Source organism: Cheilinus undulatus, linkage group 11, assembly GCF_018320785.1.
Source record: "Cheilinus undulatus linkage group 11, ASM1832078v1, whole genome shotgun sequence".
Lineage (NCBI taxonomy): Eukaryota > Metazoa > Chordata > Actinopteri > Labriformes > Labridae > Cheilinus > Cheilinus undulatus.
Window position 1 is genome coordinate 32,363,440 of NC_054875.1, and position 25,003 is coordinate 32,388,442.

At 40.5% G+C, this 25,003-nt stretch overlaps 1 protein-coding gene across 1 annotated transcript in view; it reads right to left on the minus strand.

The window, feature by feature from the left end:
* samd10b (sterile alpha motif domain containing 10b) overlaps nucleotides 1–16,141 on the minus strand; it is an 80,252-nt gene extending 64,111 nt beyond the window's left edge. Inside the window, exon 1 of the mRNA XM_041799782.1 lies at nucleotides 15,915–16,141. Coding sequence (XP_041655716.1) covers nucleotides 15,915–15,927 — 13 coding nt within the window. The 5' untranslated portion in view covers nucleotides 15,928–16,141. The remainder of the gene's footprint in view (nucleotides 1–15,914) is intronic.
* Nucleotides 16,142–25,003: the final 8,862 nt, after the last annotated feature.

The window sequence follows — 25,003 nt, forward strand, 5'->3', positions numbered from 1 at the left end:
CTTTAACTCCTACAGCCTCCGTGACCAAAGCTGCACTTAGGCAATCACATCTCTCTGCCTCCATCGCCCACTTTAAAGCACAAATCCCTCCTAATCTACGGATAAGGTACAACAGCCACATGTCTGTGTGGATTTCAGAGAAATCAGGTCAAAGGGGTGCTGACACTCACAATAGCATTATTATACACAAGCGGATTTCAAACTACTCGATGTAAAGAAAGCTAAAGACCAAAGAAGAGGATTAAAACAACCATAAATCAAGGAAATATTCTGCCAAAGAAAAAAATCTGAAGAATAATTTTAGCTTGAGCTACAAACCCCGGGATTCCCAGTAAAACAAAAACATACCAAAATAAAACATCACTTCCTCTTTTTGTAAAACATGATCAGAGGATGTCGTACAAGAGACAAACTCTGGCATCAAGGCTCTGACATCTCTCTGAGAATGAATCATTTATTAAGGAGACAGGAGGAGGAGATTTGGGCTGAAAGGGATCGCTCTTGTTCAGCCTGCAGGATGTTTACTTGGCTGTGACATCCAGAAAATCAGTCACCTCTCATGTGTGCCTGACAGGTTAGACATACATGGACATGCCACAGTGGAGTACTCACAAACAGTGTTGAGGTTAGCACGGTGTCAACATGTTGCTGTAGTTAGATTACATTTGTCTGTGTAATGCACTAGTGTTGCTAACTTCATCAGTTACATACCCATTTGAATCCTGGGTAACGTTAGTCAAAAACCCCTGTCCAGGAATACCTAAATTAAACTGAATCATGTTTTGAACCATTTGGAAACAAACAAGGTGTATTTAAAGGGGACATATTTTACCCTTTTAAGTCAAGTTTATATTGGTCTCAAAAGTCCCCAAAACATGCCTGTGAAGTTTGTTGTTGAAAAAACACTCCAGTATTGGATTTTTGCTGGTCTAAAAACCCCTCTGTTTCAGCCCTTCTCAGGACGAGCCGTTTCTGTGTCTTTAAATGGTAATTAGTTGTCTGACTCCACCCCTGTTCACACCCCTCTCAGGAAATGGATGCAGCATTCGTGATATTACAGACACTTTTTTTTTTCTTAAGTTTAGAGTGGGAGTCGAACCATCAATCTCCCAGAGTTGGCAGGGTAACCCACTGAGCTATCCAGCAACTCAGCTGATAACTGAGAGGATCAGGAGAGGAGGGTGGAACTTTCCTCGAAGCGGGGGAGGGCCAACCAAACCTAGGGGTGGGTGCTTAGGCCCCTAGTGAGGTCACTAGATGTAAAATCTGAGAACAACTTTTTCAGTACATATTCTCTGAAAAGTGAAGAAAGAGAGGGGGAGAGGAAATGGATTCTTAAGGGGGTTGTGGACAGGCCAGGGACACATATTTGTGTTAGAAAAGCTTGAAAAAGTGATTGTTGCATAATATGTCCCCATTAAAAACGTGACACACTGAGGTTTCTTCCCAAACTGTCAGACTCAGTGTAGCTGCTACTGGCAGTAAGAAATACAACAAAACGTTTTTACCCTAGCTGCATTTGTAATCACATTATTGCCACTTTTCAACCAATTTTTTCTACTTTTTAACATTTTTTTCAGATATTTGCCTCCATTTAAAACCACCTTTGACATTTTTTTTGCCCATTTTTTTGCTACTTCCTTTCGCCAATTGTGACTTGTTGCCAATTCCAACTCATCTTCATCCATTTTTGACCCATTTTTGTCATTTTATTGCCAGTGTTGCCAGTTTCCCTCCCTTCTTTGAGCCATTATGAGCCATTTGGTCTCTTTTCACAATTATTAAATCCTTTACCATTAAAGACCCTGTGAAATGAAGTCCAAAACTTGTGTCTTAAAACACTAGATATGTTGGAACACGGTTGCTGTAAACGTGTGAAAACACTGAGATCTACATGTGACTGAATTTTGGGTTTAGACTGTTAAAGTTTTTCATCTCTTTTTAATTTAAGTGGGGCAAATAAATGGGTCAGCGATGTCAACGGCATGTCACTGTCATCATTGAAGGTTACTCGTAAGTTAAAGGCTGGGGTTTTTTTGTTCATTGTGACGTAAATTTACCAATTCTATCAGCCACAGTGATCTATGGATCATTAAAAGCATTACAATAGAGAGATTTGTACCAAAAAACTGACACTGTCCCTGTTCTCGACAGATCCATGCAGCCGCGCTCTGATCATAAGGTCATCAAGAGAAAGGCTAATAGCGTGAGTGCTTTCCTCCATTCAGAATTGAGCTTTTTTTTTTTTTTAATCTGAGAGGATTGTATTTCTTGTGAGTGGGCGTGGCTTCAGCTTATTCAACCGACATACCCACACCATCCTAGGGCAGAATTTACTGCCTCATTTTTCATGATTTTGAAGTTTAATTTTATAAACTTAAGAGATGTTTTATCTGACTGAAATATGACCTGAGGGTTGATAACCCAGTAACCTGTCATAAAACAAACCTAAAATACAAATTCATGATCACTTTACAGGGTCTTTAGCATTGCCTCAGTTTCTTTACTTTTTTCCTGATATTGACTTCTGTGCACATCCTGGCCAAGCTTTAAAGTCTGACATTACTTTCCTAATCTTTAAGTTCAGTATGCCCATCCATATCGTGAATATTACCAATAAAAAGGTAATTCTGTTTCAACAAAGAGGTTTTCATTTGTAAAAATGCAATAATGTACTATAGCATAAAATAAAAAGAGTTTTTGGTTGCTTTGATAAGAGTGATTATTAGTTATGTTCAAAATAAAACATCGTTATCACAGCTTAACTGCACAATGGACCATGATTTTGACCCCCATGGGCCCCCAGTTTGGCTGGGCCCCAGAAAGCTCCCCCCTTTATGGGTGGCGTTGACAGCAGACACATCATGGCACATCTTCTGAGGAGAGCTTCTATAGCTGCTGTTCACAGCACAGCTGTGGCCTTTTTTGTATTGAAGAGCACGAACCAGAGATATTGTGCATGCTCTCCTTATTAAAACAAGGATTTATACTGATGTGGCCAAATGTAAGGTTAGATTCATTTTCTAATTCGACCTTAAATATCAGTGCATCTCATGTGAAGTTATGTAACTTGGTAGTCTAACTCAATAAGTAATGTAAAGAATCATTTTGAATAAATGACTCAACTCTGCTCAGAAACATCTATGTAGGTTAAGCATGTTTCATCTCTGATATGAATTTGCAATTGCGTGAGGCATTTCTTGATAGTGCCATATGGCTTTAATATCTCAGTAAGAGCTTGAGCATGCAAAGGATTGTGCGATTGGCATGACTGGGGTGGAGCTTTTCTAAAATTGTTACCACAGAGAGATGACAAGAAAGAGCTGAGAGAAAGAGGATTGGTGCCAAAAAATAAGAGGATGAAAGAGGCGAATAAGTTGAAAACCGACAATGAGCTGGGAATGCGTGAGAGAATGCTGCAAAGAAGGGAAACTGTTAGTTTTTAGGGGTTAAAGAGAGTCACGAAGAGACTGGAGCAGCATTTAAACAACCCTTTATCCCCACCTCAGCTGTGGAACTGACATGCTGACACTTGGATGCCTATTGACATGGTAAATTGAGGGCCCATCCAAGCAGGACTGTGACAGCCTGCCTCCATAGAGCCTGTCAGAGCTGTATATACACAGGCCACTATAACAACACATATCAGGAGATGGAGAAAGACTTGAATGTGCACAAAGGAGTGTGTGTCAGAAGGTGAATGGCACTGAGGTAAAATAATTTTAAAAAGTGGAATTTAAGTTAGAGCAGGGTGCAGAGAGAAAGCGAACAACTAAGAAACTGATAAGACGGGGAGACAGAAAGCAAAATTGATTTCTATTTTTGGAGGAGGTATGACTGATGGCTGGAATGAGTCTAAAACATGTTCAATTGCAAAGTCACACAAATGCACACTCACATATACACACAGACAGTTTTGTGTATGCATACAAACTATAGCCCCAGATCATGCTCCTAGATTGTGAGTGCCGATGTAATTGCTTTTGCGGCGGATGAACGTGACTTGTGCTCCTGAGTGAGCGTGGACGTCTGCCTTGTTACGGTGTAGCAGGAGCCATTAGCCATTTGGTTTAATGGGCAATCTGAACCTCAGGCTCTACTGACCCCCCCTCCTCCTCCACCCCCCTGCCTGGCACTTGGTGGGAGGAGCAGGCCAACCTATTAACAACAAGAGAAAAGCTCTGAGCTTACCCTATCACACAAGGCCACACTTAATTAGACTGTTTGTTTAGCAGACTCTAATGGGAAGGAGCGTGAGTGGGGGGAAAAGGTTGACTGCTCTCCTTGAAACTGCAGGCTGAAAGACATCTGGCCGAGGATGAGATGGAGGACATGAGGATATCAGCGAATCGTGGCGTTATCACGTTTGGCTCTGGCTAATTTTCTGCAGACAGATGGTTATGATAGCGAGAAACAATGAACAATATTCAGAAATTAAGCAATTATGATTCCACTAACATAATCATATCCTAAATAAAAGTAAACAAATCTTTTATCTGAAAGGACAAAAACACATCAGCCCAATTTACAGTGCTGTTTAAGGCTGTGATATGTATGCCCCTGTGACGCTTTGCCTTCACAATGAATCCTGAGACTAAAAAGTGGGATACACCTTCTGTCAGAGGAAGTAACAGAGGCAAAAACCAGCGAGGAAGTGGAGCCAGTGTATGTATGTGGAGCTCCTGCAGTGCGGGGTTTTCTTGCAAACCTGCAGTGCTGAAACTTAATGCAAATTGACAGGCAGGGACACCAAATCACAAAGTTGTGGCATTAGTATAAATGTGTGAAAGATGTAAAGACAGCCGAGGTTTGTCATGGCAGGAGTGCACTGTGAAAACAGCAACTGATTAAGCTGACAGAGTATGCACAATAAGGCTGAATAAAGTGCTATTTTCAAAAAGACTCATTTAATGTTAGGTTTTATGAGTGAAAAGTGTGACGTACAATGATATTTTTTGATATTGTGATAATGAGAGCCTTGCAAAGTCGGTGGATTGGCCAGATTCCATGTCTGTCATCAGGCAGATCCATCTCGCAAAACTTGAAGCTGAAAAGTTTGTGCCTTGAATTTCCCTTCGAGGGTAAATAAAGTTCTTGAATTGTATTGTATTGTATTGTAAGGCCAACTGGGGGGGGGGGGGGATGTTCCCACCAGGAATATCTTTCAGTGTGGTTCTTTGTCTTCTATCTCTCTGAGCCCTAATCTATTTCTAACTATTTTGTCTCACCTCAACTTACTGTCTGAAAAAGCTTGTTGAACATCAACTATGTGGTGCATGGTTCAAATCTAAACATCTTTTTTTAAGGAAACCTGGGCTTTAAGAATATCTTTGCTGCAGCAATGTCACTTGAATTTAAAAAGTTATGGGACTTTGAAGAAAAAAGAAAAAAAATAAACAAAAACTGAAACAAAGCTTTTTATTTGTGAGAATATTGACTTTGCCTTTTTTTGCGAAAACCTATTCTCCCATCTCTCAGGGACCAAAATGTGGAAAAATAATCATTCTGTGACAAAAAGTCTTTAAAGTATTCACGTATTTACAAAAAAATCATTGCACTTTTTTTTATATTGGCTGATATTAGCCATCATTCAAAGCAGTATTTGTCTGCAGTGACACAGAGGACCACATCACAAACTCTATGTCTTTTATTAAAGAACAGCCTGCCATTGGTGTTAGAGCCCATGTGACATCTGTTTTGGGAACTTGATATGGTGGCTAATGTCAAGCTAGCAGAAGACATGGTTGAAACTGATTAAAAATGGATAAAAAGACATTCAGTATCAGACATTAGTGGTGTGGATTTAATCTTTAAATACCCTGGAAAGTCACCCAAGTTCCAGGCTTATCATCATTGGAACTGCAAAACAGAAGCCTTCCAGAAGAAAAAACAAGTAAGAGGCTAAGATTTATAATTCAAAAGAAATTCAACTTTTTATAAACTCTGCCTTTTCTTGTCATATACAACATCAGTCTCAGAGGGTTAATACAGAAAAGTTATGCAGTTCTGATAAAACTGCCACTACAGCTACATCGCAGCTACTCTCCACCAATTGCCATTGTTTACCAACTTAACTTAGGGTGCCTTCACAGAAGGCCCGATTGTTTTGAACTGCGCTGGCTTGCTTTTACATTAGCAACACTGATCTATGCCTGAGCGCACTTGCATATGTATTCAGCCTGATACAGTAGGTGGTGGTATGCATGTAGCTGGTTTGCAAGGAGGAGAAAGAAGAGGAAACTATCATGGCAAGATTATCAGTGTTTTAAGGCAGCAAAGTCATCCATCCTGCGATCATGGATGTGTCTTTAAAACCATTTTTAAGACACCAGCAATGGCACATCTACATGCAGCTTCAAGAGTTTGTGATAGGAGATTTCATTGTCTTTGCAACTCATCTCGTTGACTCCAACTTGTCATCTATAAGGTGAGTCAAAACAGACCATTTATTGACCTGATTCTGATCATTTTCACCATTTATTGAGGAAAAAATGTGAACAAACTGCTGCGGAAAGAAGTTTTGCTTTTAAAATGATGTCATATAGCTGGCACAACTCTGTCCCATTACAGGGCATGACTGCATTCACATCTCATTTGAATTATGCTAAAAATAACTTTGTGCACAAGACAACCTCCCCAAGTTGGCCCGTCCGCAGTTCATTTGCATTCATACTCACCAAAACGAACTGGACTTGGGGCTCAAGTGTACTCAGATCCAGGACTGGGCTCTTAGTGTGAAAGCACCCTTAACCCTGCCCGCAGCTACTGCCTTATTCTCCTTAGATGATTCTGATTGATCCATTCGTTCTCAGGCCGGGAACAAATGTTACCGATTGATGCTTTGCAGGAGGGAGTTGCTTGATGACAGACATGTCATCTGGACAATCTAGTGGTTTTGTAAGGTTAATGTAATAGCCCTAAATTTCACAATCAGTGCATCTGTAGTTTACTACAAATGCTCAAATTGCAATTAAGGTATTTATTGTGCATGCATAATACATAAGAATGAAAGACACGCCAAGAAGGAGAAAGAAATAGCCAGTAAATTTAAAGTAAAGTTAAGCTACACGCAAAGCTTGATTTGGACTACTGTCTTTATCCAAGTACAAAAGCACCAACCTCTAGACAATGTTTGACACTTCACCCTCTTTCAGCTGCTCCAGTGACTGTTGGACCCTCTTCTGATTGATGCTGCTAACAAGTTAGGAAGCAGTACACTTGTATGTCAAATGGTGAAAACATGGCACAAATGCCCTCAAGCTTATATACCTGAAAGCAGAGATCAACACAACTTCAGTTTTGGTCTAATTGACATAGATACATGTAAGAGTACATTGATCCCAAACTATAATATCAAGGGGTGATGAGAGATCCATCTTAGTACAGTTTCCGTTGGAGTAGAGGTAGTTTGAGTCCAGTTTTATTCAGACTAATAACTTAAATCAACTGTTCTAACTTTATGAATTTATGTGGCTTAACATACACCCCTGTACATAAGGGATAAAAACCCTGTATGAAATTATACCTAATTAGCGCCATCCTTCATAAAATTTACATCTCTCTTTATTATCCATCCTTGTACCCTTTCAGCCCCTTTCCCTTGATCCCTCTCCCTGTGTAGAGGGCTAATTAAAAGAGAGAAATTGGATATGGGCCTGTGCGCACCTTAATTCAGGGAGGAAAGGGAGGGAGGTGAGATGAAGTCGGACCCGGGACAAGGGCGCTAGATCAGAACGCTAAAGCCTTGTCGTGTTTTTGGCAGCATTAAACGGATGGTGAGGTTGGCAGTGAGGGTGCACAGGATGAGACAGTTGAAGTGTGACGCATCAGAAGAAAATCCAAAAATCCTGCACACTCTGCTCCTGTTAATCCACCTCTGATTTATGCCAACAGGGACTCTCCTCTTACCACCTCATCAATCTGTGAAAGACCTGGAGGACTAGAGCATAAATGTTTATCTAGTGAATCATCCGCTGCACGTCACCCCTCAACATGGGGTCAAAAGCAGAAACAGTTATGGACAGAGTGACAGGGCCACTTCAGAAATCCATTGGATCAATAACTAATTTAAAACATTAACTCTGAATCCAATCACTCCTGGATGTCTCAGTTCAAATATCACTGATTATTATGCTAACTTAGATCCAGACATTTTCATTACAGTTTATGGGTTTTTTCTGAGTGATAAATGTCTAAACATTTTTTTCTTATTCCATTGTTTCTATTTGGCTTGAGAAATGAATCAACTATTTTATTGATGACTCTTTTGTGGCACCACAGGGAGCAGCATGAAACCCAATATACGGCCTCAAGTGACATTGATTGAGTCAGAGTCAGCTAGGGCTAAGAGCTGTATGGAAAAAAAGACGAGTTAAACAGACCTTTGTAGCCTCAGTTCCTCACCTCTTCATAATTCTAACAGCTCAGTTCTGCATTAGCTGCTATGAGCATAGACATCTGAGCTTCTGGCAGCAGTTGAGGGGCATTGTAAATAATGGTGGTGGTAATAAATATGTATACAATATAAAAGACAAGTGTGTTGATAAATGAAGCCAATGTGGAAGGGAAAAAACAGCAGTTCCTTAAGAGTCCACTTGAGTCTGCCTCAAAAACCAAAGAAGCCTAATTTGAGCTCATATTGGGCGACTCAACTTGCAACCAATGGGAGAGAATAATCTTGGTCGCTTACATGTAATTAGCACAAAACATGAACTGGATGCAGCCACAGAGAGGCAGCTTCTAGTAACAGTTCCTTCTTCACTTTCTAGCATCCATAGTGTATATTACAGTGGCTCTGTCATGACAGCCACTCTAATAAGCCATGTCCTATTATCATTATAAAAATTAAGGATGTTCCTAAGCATCTTTTCCGTATTTGGCTAAACGCTCATTTACATTTTGTTTAAACGGCTAGTCTACAGAGGAGAAAATCCATAGAAAACAGATTCCTCACAGGGTCATAGCGGGTGTGACGTCAGCCTGATATACTCTCTTTAGCTGACTCGTAAATCTGTCGCTGGCTAATTTGATGAATGAATTTAACCATTTTGGCGATTGACCGCACGCATGGAAGTACTTGTATGCAAGACCTTAACTAAAAGATATAGGTATAGTACCTTTAAAAGTATTCACCCCCTTGGATGTTTTACCCTTTTATTAGAGGGAAGGAAGGTCCAGTCACTGGTTAATCAGTATTCCTGGCTACCATTACACCATGAAGACAAAAAAAAACACTCCAAGCAACTCAGAGAAATGGTTAATGAAAAGTATAAATCAGAGGATGGAGACCAATAATTTCCAAGCTACTGAACATCCCATGGAGTTCAGTTAAATCCATCATAAAGAAATGGAAGGAATATGACACATGTGTAAATCTGCCCTCACAAACTGAGTCAGAGAGGCCATATGAGAGAGTCGCAAGGGGAAAGACACTGTTGAAGAAAACTCAACTAGAGTTCAACAAAAGGCTGATGGAGGGAGACTCCATGGTCAAACAGAAGAAAGTTATTTGGTCCAGAGAGGCAAAAATGGTGCTCTGGGGCACCAAACACTGCACATCACTGCAAACACAACATCCCCACTTTGAAGCAAGGTGGTGGCAGCATCATGCTGTGGGGATGCTTCTTGGCAGCTGGGACTGGAAGGCTTGTAACAGTAGAGGCTAAAATAAATGTGGCAAAATACAGCAAAATACCATGGGGCAATCTTATTCAGTCTGCAGGAGAACTATGGCTTGGGAGAAGATTCATTTTCCAGCAAGACAATGACCCGGAGCAAACAGCGGAAGCTACATAGAGATGGTTTAAAGACAACAAGGTGAATGTTCTGGAGATAAAACTTGTAAACAACCCCCAGATAAAATAAAAAGATTGTTGGATTTAAAAACAGAGGCAAACTGTACATTGAAACAGCAAATGTGTTAACTATCACGACTACTGACCAGAGTTTAAACCCATGTGGTAAATAATAATCACACCTTTAAGATTTAATTTAACTGAGGGAAGAATTTCTCTGTAATTTCCCAGTCGCTGCTTTTTCAGACATATGTAGCAGTCCCTGTACCAGTTCCTCTCTCCCCCTGTCCACTTCGTCTTTTTCCTCTCTCTGAGAGTCTAAAATCCACGGTCTCAGGCCAGGTGCAGCTGCAAAGCTGCAGTGGATCAGAGAGTTGATGATGGATGACAGCAGGGCGTGTATGTATGTGTGAGCTGAAGATGATCCTTCATGCATTTTATTGAGTGACACACTCCCTGTGGTGAGGAAGTACAGGAAAATGATGGACTGGGGAAAGAGGTTAACAGCTTGCCAGCTCCCTCACATGCATACACACATAAAAACGGCTGTATAGGCTCACTGTAGCTGAGAGGGTTAACACACCATTAACACATTACTTTACTGCAGAGGCCTGAGACACATTTGGCTCCAAGACCAGCAGCACCAAATGGACGCAGTCTCCAGCAGCCGATGTAACACATGCCAGAAAAACAACAAAGGGTGTATTTGTCTGTGTAAAGCTAACAATCGGCACCCCTGCCTCCCCCACACATCATGCCACCCACTGGGGTGCTGGCCTCCCCTTTTGCTCCATCTGCATGTGCACAAACACAAATATAAACATTCTCATGGGCCAAAAAATGTGCATATATACACAGATGGGAATCCAGTGCAACCCCACTATTTCAAAGCTGAATGAGCACATGAATGTGAAAACAATGGACACTAATAATGTATGGTCTTCTTAATACATAACTTTTTGTGGCAGTATTAATATCTTTAACCTGTGCTTATTTAATCTTTGGGTGGTTTCAACATCCTTTAAGGAAAATAAACCAACAGACCAATGCTTTTTTGGGTTGTATCTTCTGTGTACGAGTTTCTGCACATCTATGCACCCTCCTTCATCCTCACAAGTCCATCACACCGACACAAAATCGACAACATCAACCCTGCTGCTGCAAACTTTTTGTTTACATGTCTGTAGAGACATGGGCTTGAAATAAATAGATTGCTTGCTTTGGATTCTGCGGCTTGTCTTCATGTTGGCTTGTCAGATCGATGGGTTGCACATATGTCTAGCAGTATACAAAGGGATGGAGGCTACCCTGGGATTCTACACACAGGCTTGAATCTTCCCATGCTGAGCTCAGCCAAGCCAGCGTATCGGAGGGTCTCACATACTGGGAAGCCCCCTGATGCCTATTCCTGATGTAAACAGGGAATTCATGCCCCTCTTTGGCTCTCTCTCCCTCTGATCATGCATTTTTGTTCACTCCACATTACAGTGGCCCAGTAGGATCATTTTGTATATGGCCGCTTATCTCTGCTATGACAATACAGCCAGATGTCCTAGGAGATTTAAGCAAACATCTGATGGATTTCAGCCACTCTGAATAGCCATACAGGGAGGAAGCTAAATTAAACAGCAGAGCGCACTGAACACAGCTGGAGGAAAATGTAATTTTCTTTGCAATTTATGGGAAGATAAGACAAAAAGTACCTAAAATCCACACTGCCCGTTGTAATCGATAGCATCACAGGCCTGTGGCTGAAAGTCTACAAAACAGTGAAGCTGCAACTTCCTGATAATCAACATGAACGTTAACGATTCTCTCACTGAAATACACCTACAGCTAGCAAATTAGAACAGATGAAGCCCAAAAGTGAGAAGTGGAGCTTTTGATAAATGCGTTTCCTGACTCGGAGGATGGTGTAATTTGTATTTATCAAAGATTTTGCTTTTAAATGTTTAAATTCCTACAAATAGTTGACAGTTATCCACTAATTGCATGAGAAATCTACTTCAGAATCTTCTTAAATAAGAGTCTTTGGCCTACATGCATGAGGAGTGTTAGTAAATCTTAGGGGTCCCTGGTCCTGACAGAATAAATCAAGCCCTGTGTATGCCTTGAAACAGCTCTGCACTCTTTAAAGTTTAAGCAGCGCTGCACTGTGTTGGGCTGCAGTCAACGCCCTGGGCTCTGAGTAAATTAATGATGCTTAAGTAAACTAAGGATTAATTATGGATACCCCAATGTGTCAGCAGGCATGTAGGCACATCTGACTGCGTGTCCTACCTGCAGTCATGCTAATGAAGAGCTAACCTGCCTCGGCAGACAGAGGACAGATGGAAAACTCGCTTGGCACTTCACGCTGGTTGCTCTTACATGTATTATTGCCCTTCTACAGAGAGAGGCTCTGATTAGGATTCACTTTGAAAAGGGACAAACAGGCAGGGCAAAGGCAACAATTACAACAATGTGCAAACGACAGGAAAATCATAAAAGCTATTAAAGAACACAATATCATTACTTGATCAGCTTTTAGTACTGGTTTGAAAATTATGAGTGTTAGAAAGAAAAGCATTAAAGTTGGTGGTCTATTGCAATCATTCCCAAAATCTGGGTTGGGACCCACGGTTGGATCTCTGGGGATTTTTCTGGGTCGCCAAATGAGTTTTTAGAGTTTATTCCCTACAGTTTGTAATGTAACATTTATGTCTGCTGTACATATTAGACACATGGGGGTCTCCACCGTACAGCACTCAGCCTCTCCGCCACAATAAAACACAAAAGAAGACTCTACCAGACAGACAGAGCTGAAGTGGCCTTTCCAGGGTTGTAATACAGAAACCACAAGGCAACTAAAGCCAGATTGTGTCCAGAATTAATATTATCCAAGTCATCAGCTCAACCAACCAGCTGAGGACAGGACAGAAGACAAATTTGTACTTGTACCCCCTAGTACCCCCACTGTTGGTGGGCTGCAAGAGGTTTTTTTACAGTAACTAAAAAATTAAAGAAAAATAAACAAACAAATCAGACTTTTAATTATTGTAAAATACTTGAAAGCATGTTGTTACCATAAGCCTCAACAGACTAACAGAAAGTAACAGCATACAGCCAGAAGATTTAACCCATGTCACCCTTTTACCATTTATCTTGTCTGAAGTATACAACCGGTGTCACACTTTAACTAGTGTTGGATTAACTTGCGACACTGATAAACATTACACGATGCCACTCCTTTTTTCCGATGTTAATAATTTGATCAGTGTCTTAATGCTACTTGGGAAGAGTTTGCTTGGCCACAAAGTATGTTTACAGAGGTAAATATGAGACAAGAAAATTTAAGTGACTTTGCAGATGCCTAATTAAAACTAAAATAAATGGTAGTGGCCCACCGATTGTACTGCATTCAATATGAATGCATCTGAAAGGGCAACATTTGCATTGATATCCCCTGTTTATGAAACAAAAATCTGATAAATAAAATATAAATATTCAGGTCTTAATATATACAATGGCGTTGGTGGGCCCCAGATGATATTCAGGCCTCAAATTTGGCTGGGGCGTACTGAAGTTTAATCTTTACGCTGATGATACAGTGGTTTATGCATCATCGTCTCCATAAGAAAGTGCAAGACATAAACTGCAAGCAACATTTAATTTTGTCCAGGGGAACATCTGTGACTATAATAATGCCAACAAGATTAAAATGATGCGCCTTTCAAGGTCTATGCCACAAGTGCAAGATACACAGATTTTTACCTTAAACAATGAGACGATTGAATGTCTTCAGACATATAAATATACCCTGGCTTTTTGCTAGAATATAATCTTTTAGTTAACACTTGATTTTCTTATAAAGAAACTGAGTGAAACTGGGTGTATCCTATTAAAACAAATGCTGTTTTTCTTTTGATGCAAGCAACATTTCTGTCTCTGATTTATTATGGTGATATTCTTCATATGCATGCTACGTCATCCTCTCTGAAGATGCTGGACTCAGTGTCCCATGTTGCCTTACGTTTTTTCTCCACTCTGTTTTTGCACCCATCATTGTGTTATGTATGAGAAAACTGGTTGGTTGTCCTTATACAGTAGAAAGATGGAACATTGGTTTATCTTTCTTTATAAGGTGGTTTTACATAATTTGTTTTCTCATCTATGTTCTCTACTGACTCCAAAAAGTAGCTGTAACCTACAGTCTCATGGATTCAGCATGCATGAGAATCCCCCATCTTTGGTTGAAGAGCTTTTAAGGTTTTTGCTCCGTCATCTTGGTCTACGGCTACAGGGTCATGTGAAACATGTGTGCTGCATTAGTTTAGGAGATTTTAGAGCTAGACTTTGGGAACATTTGACTAGTGTATGCACATTTTCTAATGAAAGCTTTATTGATGTAACCTTGCTCCATTTTTTTGTGTGCGTCTTGGCCAGACCTCCATAATAAAAGAGATTTTTGAAAGAGAATAATTCTGGTTAAATAAAGGCTAAGGAGGGAGCTGGTTTAGCTCAGTAGGTAGAGCAGGCGCTCATATGCTGAGGCTGATGTCAACAACGCACTGGTTGCGGGATTGATGCCCTGTCTTGGTGTTGTTTGGTGCATTTCTTCCCCCTCCTATCTCCCCACATTTCCTGTCTCTCTTCAGCTGTCCTATCAAAATAACGGCAGAAAAGACCCAAAAATAATCTTTAGTAAAAATTTAAAAAAGGCTAAATAAATAATTAAAGAAAAGAAAAGGCGTGTATGTTTTATACTTAGGCTGCATGTGCTGAAATTAACAATGTTAAGAGTTTTTCTCTGGTTATAAAATAGACTTAAACTGACATTGATGTCTCCATATGACCTACAAAAGCACACCTGATCGTCAGCAACAATACCGTTGAATTCTAGATTACAATTTTTAATGTATTTAGCAGTTGCTAGCATCATTGTTAAACAAGATAATACACACAATGCTAAAAAAAAAACCACGTTTTACATATAAGATTGCAAATGTTCACACCTTTGATAACACTTACAAAGCAGGATGGGGTTATTTAGTGAGAAAAAGTGCCTACATGTGTACAGAATAAAATCAGCATAGACATAGGTTGGTTTCATCTATTTTTGCTCAAATATGATCAGTTTGCAGCTTCTCATGTGTGAAAGTTTGTCATTTTGCAAGCAAAATCAATAGAGAGCTCTTTGGAAAGATTTGGTCAGACAAAATGAGCTTTGTCTGGATGTGATTTTGGGCTTTAGGGATGTATGATGATTTATAATGGCAACAAATCTGAAGGTAATACAAAAATGACAATAACTGCTGTTTGCAGCCCTTTACAGACACAAAAAAAGGGAACAGTATGGCGCTATAGGCTGCATTGTAAAACATGACACTCCCTTCTCAAAGCACATTAGGAACACAGGATGAGTTCAGCTTTCAGAGGAGGTGGTTCGGGTTATGATGGGAACAATACAGGGTGTGAGCTGGTTTAGAATAATCCCTGTAAGCAAACTTTAACACTCTATTCTAAGCCCTGGGACTCCACTGTTTTTAGTTGAGTGAAACATGATATTCATTTTTGACTTACTGGTTTGAAAGTGAAATTTATGCTTTAGCGTGCAAATAGACCACTAGTAACTTCTACCATGACTCTATTTCCTTATGACACCTCTGATCTTAACTGCAATAAATATTCAAGTGTGCCAAAACACTGCATGGATACAGGGCTTAACTGTGGATGTTTTGTGACAGCATAGGTTATTCATAAGTTTCATGGTGGATGTTATCAAGTTAAGCTGACAGTGGAGTCACACCGTCCTGTTAGCACCTGAAATCCTGTCAGAAACAACTAATGTGTTTCTTTATGCCTGTGGTTTGGATTGTGAATATGTGTTAGCCTCCTCATTGACCAAAACAACATTAACAGTCTCAGAGAATAAGGTCCGCGTGTTGTGGAGTTGTTAAAATAGTCACTAAATTTCAGAATAAGAGCATGCCCCTGTTTTGTAGCCTGCTGTTGAGGTCTAGTATGAGAAGTAGCTTACTGTACGGTCGCTGTGAACTCGTTACTGAGTGGTACATTAAGTCCCCACATGAACATTAACGCTATATGAGGCTTGTAGTAAAAGAAACTGTGAGCTCCTACCGTCCACAGCCATAGTCGGTCTCAGCGTGTATCTCTCCGTGGTGTCAACAGGACTCTCGCATCCTTCCGCCAGATGGATTTAACGTACAGAGAGTGGGGATACAGAGCGCTCTTTGCCCTCTCTAACCTACATGGAGACGGCTCTCATTCTTCTGCTATGTGCTGGGAAAATAACAAAAAAAAAAAAAGAACCGGTTGGCTCACACTCTCCCTCGCTGTTGGTTCACGGCCATTTGTCCTGGACGCCACTGGGACAAGCCGATATGAAGCGAGCGCTCCTCGTGAGTCTCCGCCCCCCTTCTCCGTACCTGACCATCGGGAGACAAAAGGTCATTACGCCCCGACACCAGCTGTTCCTGGATACTGCTTTCTCTTCCCCTCTCTCTCTCTCTCTCTCTCTCCTTGAACATACACACAAACACCGTCTTAAACGCCCTATTTCATTATAATGCCCACTTATACGACTGGAATTTTAGGATGAATATCGAAATTTGCACACACGGTGGCAAGAAAAGTATGTGAACCCTTTAAATGATCTAAACATAGCACAAAAGTAAGGAAATTTGTGCTTGGTAGATTATTTCTTTGTTGTAACAATGCTTCTTAGCATACGAAAGCCTGTTTATTTCCCTTTTAAATGGTGCCACATTTGTAAGAAAGGTGTGTTTGGGGGATGAGCAGCAGAGCTGAGTAAGTGGGTTGTGCCCATGAAAAATTTGCCAAATTTTCTCTGGCAATGCCAAACACCATGTTTTGCTGTTGCGATGACTCTTGTCATGTCAACACCTGTGCATGAAATGTCTTTATAGAATATGTACGTGACTTATGTCCATATATCCATGAATATACAGACAATGCCCCCTATGGTCCAATGCCAGGAGCTGCACTTTTTCATGGATGGATAAAGCTGTTTAACTATGTAGCCATTGAGTAGAGGATAATATTGTCTGTTTCTTTATGCCATTAAGCAGCTTTGAATGTGTGTTTGATGGAATTACAGTGATAAAAGAGGACTAATATTGCATATCGAGAAACAATTGTAGAAGCTGACCAACAAGGAAAGCAGCAAGTATTTCATATAAGAACATATGAACAGAAGAACGGGATAACTTGTTTAGCCAAATAAATGTTTGTTTATATGTTAAATAACCTGTCTTTAATGTAACCATTCCTTCCAACTATTCACTTAAGTGATCAAAGGTCCCATATTTCTGTGGTGTTTATTTTGTATTGTGCATTTTACTTTGTGGAACTTCCGGTTTCCGGAGCTGGCTGCTGGCTGCTAACTTTACTCTGTTTCTCCTGAGGCGTTCACCCTGCCCCCCTGGTGCTGTGGAGAGGCACACCTGCAGCGAATCTACTAATCACTCCTGCTATTTAAGACTGGCTGCAGCTCTCTACAGCGCCTGAGTCTTGTCAACCTTACCTCACGGTAAACGTCGTCTCCAGGCTCCTTCTCCTGATCCTCCAGAGAAGTTTTCTTGTGCTTATTAATGATTCTAGTGATCTCCAGTGTTTGCATTTTTCTTGTATTGTCGCTAACGTGCCTCTCCTCCTTTTTTCCAGTGCCTCCTGCTCAGTTCACCACAGCCAGCTCCAGCACTCCCTCACTCCCTCCTGGACTCTTGGAATCCCCCTCCCTTCTGCACTTATCTGCACAATAAACTGTTAAAACTGCTTCCGTCTCCGCACCTGAGTTCAACCCATACACAAAACATCACAATTTCACCCCTTTAAGCCAAATTGGTCTTTCCAAAATCTACCGCAAAAGCTACATTTTGTGTCACATTCTGGATGGGAATATTACAGAGGGGAGGAGTTCCACAGGCAGATGGACAACACAGAGATTCCCATGAATGGGCATCCGGTTGACTTACATCCATAACTGTGGAAACGAGGGTGAGCGGTCAGTAAGTGCCAAACCGTTTATTCTGCCATCGACTCTTGTTTGGTGGATTGAAAGTTTGAAGTCTAAAGAAACAGGACATAATGGCAATCTACTAATTATTCATTTAACAAACAGGAGCCTTGTCCACATGGAGAGGAAAACAATATTTTTATTTTTTTTTTGTTTTGAAATACTTTTCTGTAAACATGGCATTGAAGAAATGTCTGCGTAAGATGCCTGGGCAGTGAGCTGTCAGCTATATTGTCTTGCAACTTCAAATCTGTTGAAGACAGCCTACAGCTTCTCAGTGCTGACAAGGTGAGGGGACGGTCTTCTTGGGGTGTCTTCCTATTGGGATGCCCACATTGCATCCTTTCTCTTACATCGAACTTGGCCTTCAGTTTGGAGATGGTTCTAGGACTCACACCAAATAATGCCGCAGTTTGGTTTGGCAGAACTCTAGCTTGAAGTTGCCCTATCGCGCAGGCCCTCTTCAGATCAGTCAAATCAATTCTGCCGATTCTTGGAACATTCACATACTGACCACTGTAGTAGGGCTGATGCTCACAGGTGCTGACAATCAGTTGCCAATCAGGCACATTTTTCTTATTTGTCAACATTCCTCGCCTTTCAGTAAGATTAGTCAAGATCCTAATTACAGATTCTTTGCAGACAACATCACGCAGCAGCTGAGAACACCTGTTGGGTGGCAATTAATAATTTCTGCATAGAGAAAAGCTACCAAAATGGCCATGTTTTGAGCTATTTATGTTATGTAATGTTTATGTACCTGAGGTTCATCTCACCAAACTTCAGCCTCTCTCGTTGTGATGGGAAATATGTCTCTTCCAAGAGATCCAGGTCGACTGGGTCAGCTGGTTGTCTGGCTTCTAAATGGCTCTTCATTTGGTACCAGTTTTGCTTTGTAAAGGCAGATTAAATGATGGCAAATGATTGAGGAAAGGAAACTGCCACTTAAATAGGAGCCAGCTACTGTGGCCCACATTGAAGAGCTGTTTCAGGCTCATTTGTGAATGGCACATCTTTACTCAGTTGCTTACCCCACAAGGTTTATTTGGCTGATGGTATAGCTCTGTTTCAACGAAAGGCACGTTTGTGACAAAATTAGTTTTATTTTTAATATGTTAAAGACCTGTTTAGACTCTTGTCTCCCTTTATCTGTCTGGACAGAGTTGCTAGGAGGTTAACAGGACTGAGTATACGTGTTTTGTTCACCTCATAAACAGTCTATTCCATTCGGCCCCTATGCTGTGTGACCAGATTTGTTTTTAAACCAGGCTGTAACCATGTTGTAGCTACTATAAAAATGAGCACGAATGGGTGTGTTTGTAACTTCAATGGTTTTTCAGCCAGCTTTTGCAGTTTTCACAACTTCTTCTGCGGCTGTGTTTTTTTTTTTTTTTGCCACCAGAGGCTGCAGCTTGGCACACAGTGCCAGGAAATGTTGTTAAGGGGAGCCATGGGAGAGATTAAATGTCTACTGTAGGTGCTTCACATTTGATCACTTAATCTGACTTTGACCATCGTAACTGACAAAAAAGATCATATAGTCTCACCTTGGCTTAAGAAATAATCTTTTCCAGCACTAAAGATAAGAAATAAAGCTTTCAATCAGCTATTTCTTTTATCCAAGCTCCAACTTTGGATGTTGGATATCCTCCCTTAAAGGTGAGAAGTAAAGTTTATGGTCTACACTGAGCCAGAGCTCACTCTTATTGCTACAAACAAGCTGATGTGGTTCATAGCAGTCTTCTTTTGAGAGGCTTTGCAACAAGGAAGGATAAAACTGGCTATCTGAGCATCCAGCAGTAAAAGTGTTATCACTGTGTTACAGCACAATAATAACACACAAGCCTATAATTAAAGTGTAGCTTCACATTTGATAAAAATCTAAGACTTTTAGAGTTGGCAAACAAATCAGCCGACCTTAGTGGGTGGAGGGGGTAGATAGATATACACATGTATCTTTATGTTGTTTTTTTCTGTTGCAAGGAGGTAAAGTTCATCCTTGATTATTATTCTAGATGCTGAGTGCTGAAACTAAGGGCTAGGGAGAAATCTGAGCAATATAAATAACATGTTATGCTTACACTTGAGCTCATCTGAAAGTAAATAACATTCGAAGTAGTCCCCTGAGACTCTCTTTGCATCTTACTTTTATGATACAGTAGCAAAAATGAAAACAATTCAGAGTGTGTCTTGCCTTCTTTTGCAGGCTGCAGACTTGCAGGAACAAACCACCGTCTTGCGCTCACCACTACCTCTCTCTGCAAACAAGCTAAATGAAAGGAGAGCTCCATAACATCAACAAATTCTTATACATTCATGAATACAGCAGGAAGGCTAAGTTAGGCAGCAGGGTGACATTATGGATCAGCTACTTCATGCAGCTCTTTGTGTTTGTTTGCAGGCAGACTCAAAAACATGTTCAGAGATGGTTTCTTTCCTTTCATGAGCTTTAGGGGACTTGCACCTCTTGAATGAAGAGTTTTTCTTTTTGTTATAGTAAAAATTGTGAAGAGATCTTAGAGATGCGGTATAAACAAGGTACAGATAAGATCTGATTTAAAGAATATATCTGGTCAAAGTTAAAGTAGTAGTAGCCAAGATATGCTGCCTTCAGACCCTATAGAGTCAGACTGTATAAATTATAAAACAGAAAAAAAGGTGAACAAAGAAAACCAAATTAATAGGCAGAGAGGGGTCTGGCTGCAGACGCCCAATCTGTCATAACAGAAATACACGTTAAATCTCTCAAAATAAAATCAGATTGAGCTTTCGGTAAGCTTAGGATAAGGGTTGAAATGCCCTGTAAAGGGAAATCTAAACTTTGTGTCTTAGCACATAGGATATGCTGGAATAAGTTTGCTGTAAACATCTGGAAACACTGACATCTACGTGTGACTGGAGTTTTCATTTAGCTGATGTTAGCTGATGTTATTGAAAGTTAAAAGCCAAAAAACATGCTGTGTTTGTGTTCATTTTGAAGTAAATTTCCCATATCTATCAGCCATGGTGGCCTTTGGGTCTTTAAAAGTATCATTACAGAAAGATTTGTACCAGAAAACAGTAAATTTAATCTCCAACTTCTGCCTCTCTGCTCTGGCAGAGAGCCAGGTGCCTGCGCTCTGATCATTTCAATTTATTCATGATTTTTAAGCTTGACTTTATAAACTTAAAAGGAGTTTTTCATGACTGAAATTTGGTCTGCTGATTCATAACACAGTGGCCTGTCATACAACAAACCAAAATAATTATTTTTTTTTTTAAATCACTTTACAGGGATTTTAAGGTAAGGATTAAACACTTTATAAATTCCAGTGAATAGCACGTAAGCTGTGTAAGCCATGCTAGCTACAGAGATAACAAAGTCATATAGATAACGTATCTAAAGCTAAAGCTCACAAACCCCATAGATACTGATATTAACAAAACTAGAAATGTAGCTATTTAAGCCAGCTACATAGCTTAAGTAGCAACATTTTTCTAACACCTTATGTTGTTAAAGCATACTTAGCTAAACTGGCTTACGTAGTAGCATTAATTAGGAAACTAGCATGGTTTTGTTAGCTTGCATTTAAGCTAATGAAGCTAAAGCAAGCCACCATCCTTGCATCTATTTCTAAAACAGAAATAGCTTGGCTACATTCCAAACATTACAGACTGAGAAATATTTAAAAAATGAAGCAGAGAAAAAAGTCAGAGGTCTAATCCGAGATTATGTATAGACTGGTTTTAGAAGAAGTTACACAAACTATGGCTGGCTTTAGCTTCATTAGCTTTTGCTTAAGTGGACATAGCTTTGCTAGCTACGTAATTAACGTTACTACATATGCCACTGTAACTAAGTTAGCTTTAAAATGGACCTAGCTTACGTTAGCTGCTTTGTGATATTAGCTTTAGCCATGTAAGCTAAGTAGCTATATAATTTTTGTACCCTTTGCAGCTAACTGAGCTAAATAAGCTATGCCTGCTGCTTTAGAATGTTTTTATTGGAGGACCAGCTTTTTCCTGTAAGCAGACTGTTTACTTTGTGAAACCTTTGTAAATTGCTCTTGCAGGTCAGGTTTTTAACTTTTGGTATCCTAGCTGACACCTTAAACCTAAATGGAATTCAGAGTTTCTTTTTAGAGTTTTAGCATATATTTCTGTTCTGAAAGAGATGGTGTCTAAGGGAAGGATACATTAAGAAAAAAAAGTTACCAGACATTCTTGGTGATCTCCCTCCAGCCAGCTGCCACTTCATTATTATTGGGCGACTGTAGCTCAGTAGATTTTCAGTCTTCTTACAATTGAAAAGGTGTGGGTTTGATCCCCAGTGCCTGCAGTCACATGTCAATGTGTCCTTGGGCAAGACACTTAATCCCAATTTGCTCCTATTGCTTCATGTAAGTGTGTGAACATGTGAATGGGTAGCAGTGTTACTTTCATCAACTAAGACTAAAACTATTCGTTGACAGACTTTTTTCCATCACAAAAACTAGATTAAGTCTGATTTTCATCAAGATGACTAAAACCAGACTAAAATTTAATTTAGTTTTTGTCAGACATTCTAAATCCATGATATTTCTCTACTGGTGGTGAAAAAAAAAACAATGCAGCTGTATCTATTCTGCTTCTCAGCTGTAGAAAGCAGGGACCCCAGGTTTGGCAGAGTACATAGAACACACTACCATGACTTGGTACCTGATTTTGGCAAGAGAATGAGGAAGTGTCATGATTTTTTTCACTCGACCCTTAACCATATTAAGGCCTTTTTGAGTCCTAAACCCAATCCAACGACTATCCAAAAGCCATGTCCTGTGGATGGACACTGTCATATGAGTGAATGCAACTTTATTTTGTACTGGATGGTAAAAAAGGCTTGGGATATAGAGGATGTACTCTATCTAACCTAAAATAATGTATTTTATGTGTATGTGTGGGCATGTGTACAATCAAAACCAAGCCTGATATTATACCTGGGCGATTCTTCTAAAAAAAATTTTTTGAAGGCTAAATAGACTGATACAACTTTCTGCTTGTACAAAATGGGTTCAGTGGCTCTTTAAAGAGAGGCCTGTCATTAAATCAGAAAAATCAAGAGCATCTCTATGCAAACGTACTGTCTATATAAGCCAAAACAGAGGAGATCCTCTCTTTGCTTGCAGAAAAGCCTTAAAACTGCAGTTTTCCTGGTAGACACCTTCGTCAGTCGCTATTTGCCCGTCAAACAGCCGAGCTTCACTTCAAAGCGGAGGATTCTGGAGCAAGTTGTGAGCACGTCTGTGTCAGTGTAATCTCACAACACACCCAGCTAATTGATTCTGCTGGCGTTCAGATGCATGCAGACTGCTCTGAGCTGGTGCTTTATTTGTAGAGCAGCGGAGCAATATGTCCCTGAAAGACTTCAAGACAGTCGGTCAGGCTGTATCGGCAGGATGAGGGCCGTCCCCAAAGCCTGAGCATGGTATCATCAAAGAGAGAACAAGGGGGAACAAAGCATGGCCACGATGCATCAGGGCTTCACCAGAACAATCATCCATGCTCTGATTTACACATGAAACCCATTCACAGACATTTGTATGCACTTGCTCCTTCTCAGAGACGCTGCTTCATTTTGAGGCATGCCTGTGAGGAGATTTTGCCCTGTAAAAAATGGAGCAGTCAAAGCTTGTATCTTTAATTTAGAGGATGGTCAGGGCTGTGAATAATGAATAGACCAAAGTGTGCAGAGATCAAGAGGTAAAGTTGGTCCTTAGGGTGTCAGGTAGCAGAGACAGCAGCTAAAACATAAGCATCTCTTGTAAGAATAAATGTTTGCACAGGTGTGCATGACACAGCATAGATAAACATGAGGGAATAGAGGCTCAAGGGAATAAAAGATGTTGTTTATGTTCATTCTTTACTCTTCAGACCTTCATTCGTCACGCTGTAGTCAGGAGTCTCCTTTGGGAGTTTGGTTGAAGCTTCCTTTTTCTTGATGAAGCAGTCGAGGAAGTAAAGAATGATGGGAACTCAGCAAGTGTTTGTATCTCCATGCAGACTATTCATTACACCCTGTAAGTAGCAGATGATGCCATTAAACTTTTATTGTCACTGTTATTCCATCACATATGGCCTCCTCTTTGCATGCCAAGAAACCTTTATTGTTTTTTCCTCTGACGGTGCACAGAAAAGTGCCTGTGCACACAATCCCACATAAACCAGCGCCACTTCAAATGTTTTAAACAGATGTAATGCAAAAAAAAAACCAAAAAAAAAAAAACACAATATGTTTGCACTACAAACAGCCAGATTGTGTCAGATAACATGATGAAAAAGAAGCGTCTTAGGCTTTGAGAGCTCTAGAGAGAGAAAGCTCCTCCTCAAGAGACACAGAGGAGCTATTGATATTGGAGTGTGGCATCAGCCTTGCCAAAGCTGGTGTCATGGTGAATGGCTGTCCCTGAGCTGGCAGCCTGGAATAACGGAGCCAAATTGGAAAGAGAAAAAAAAGACAGAAAGAGAGAAAAGAGCAGTTGGGAAATACTCGGACCAACCTTGGGTGCATCTAAATGCTTGGAAGTAGAAAAGATTCAAAGAGGTTGCATTTCAATGGAACATAAGCTCTCTCCTCTGCCTGTACTTAATCTGACCTGAAAGCTGGGCCTCTTTCAGGTGGAAGTGAAAGCAATCTAATGAATTCCCACAGGAAGCTATTTACTCCACTGAGATGAGTGCAGATGATAGAGAGGGATCCACTTTATAGTGTTAAGTTGTGGCCCTGAGCTGTTTCCCTAATCACAGGCCTTGGGGAGTTTTCTGTAATTCTCCGCACACATTGTGCAGCGGTCTCCTTTGAAAAAGCCCTGTCCCCTCTCTGCACTTACTCAGTATGTGGAGCCAAAGATGACAGAACCTATTTGAGAGATATATTCCCTGTGCCACTCCCTGATCATCACCTCTTGTCTCCTGCCCTGCTCCCTGTGTGTTTGTGTGCGCCTTTGGGATCGCAATGCTGTTGTTGTTTGCGTGTGCATGTGTATGCATGAACATATTTGTGAGATGGGAGGGAGGGAGCGATGGAAAGCGGAGCATTCACATTCCCCTCACTCACTGACGGTGACCTCACTGTTATGCAAATGACCAGGGTGTAACAGACAGAGTCCATAGCTGAGCTGTGCTGCAAACACCGCACTCACTATCTAAGCTGATACAA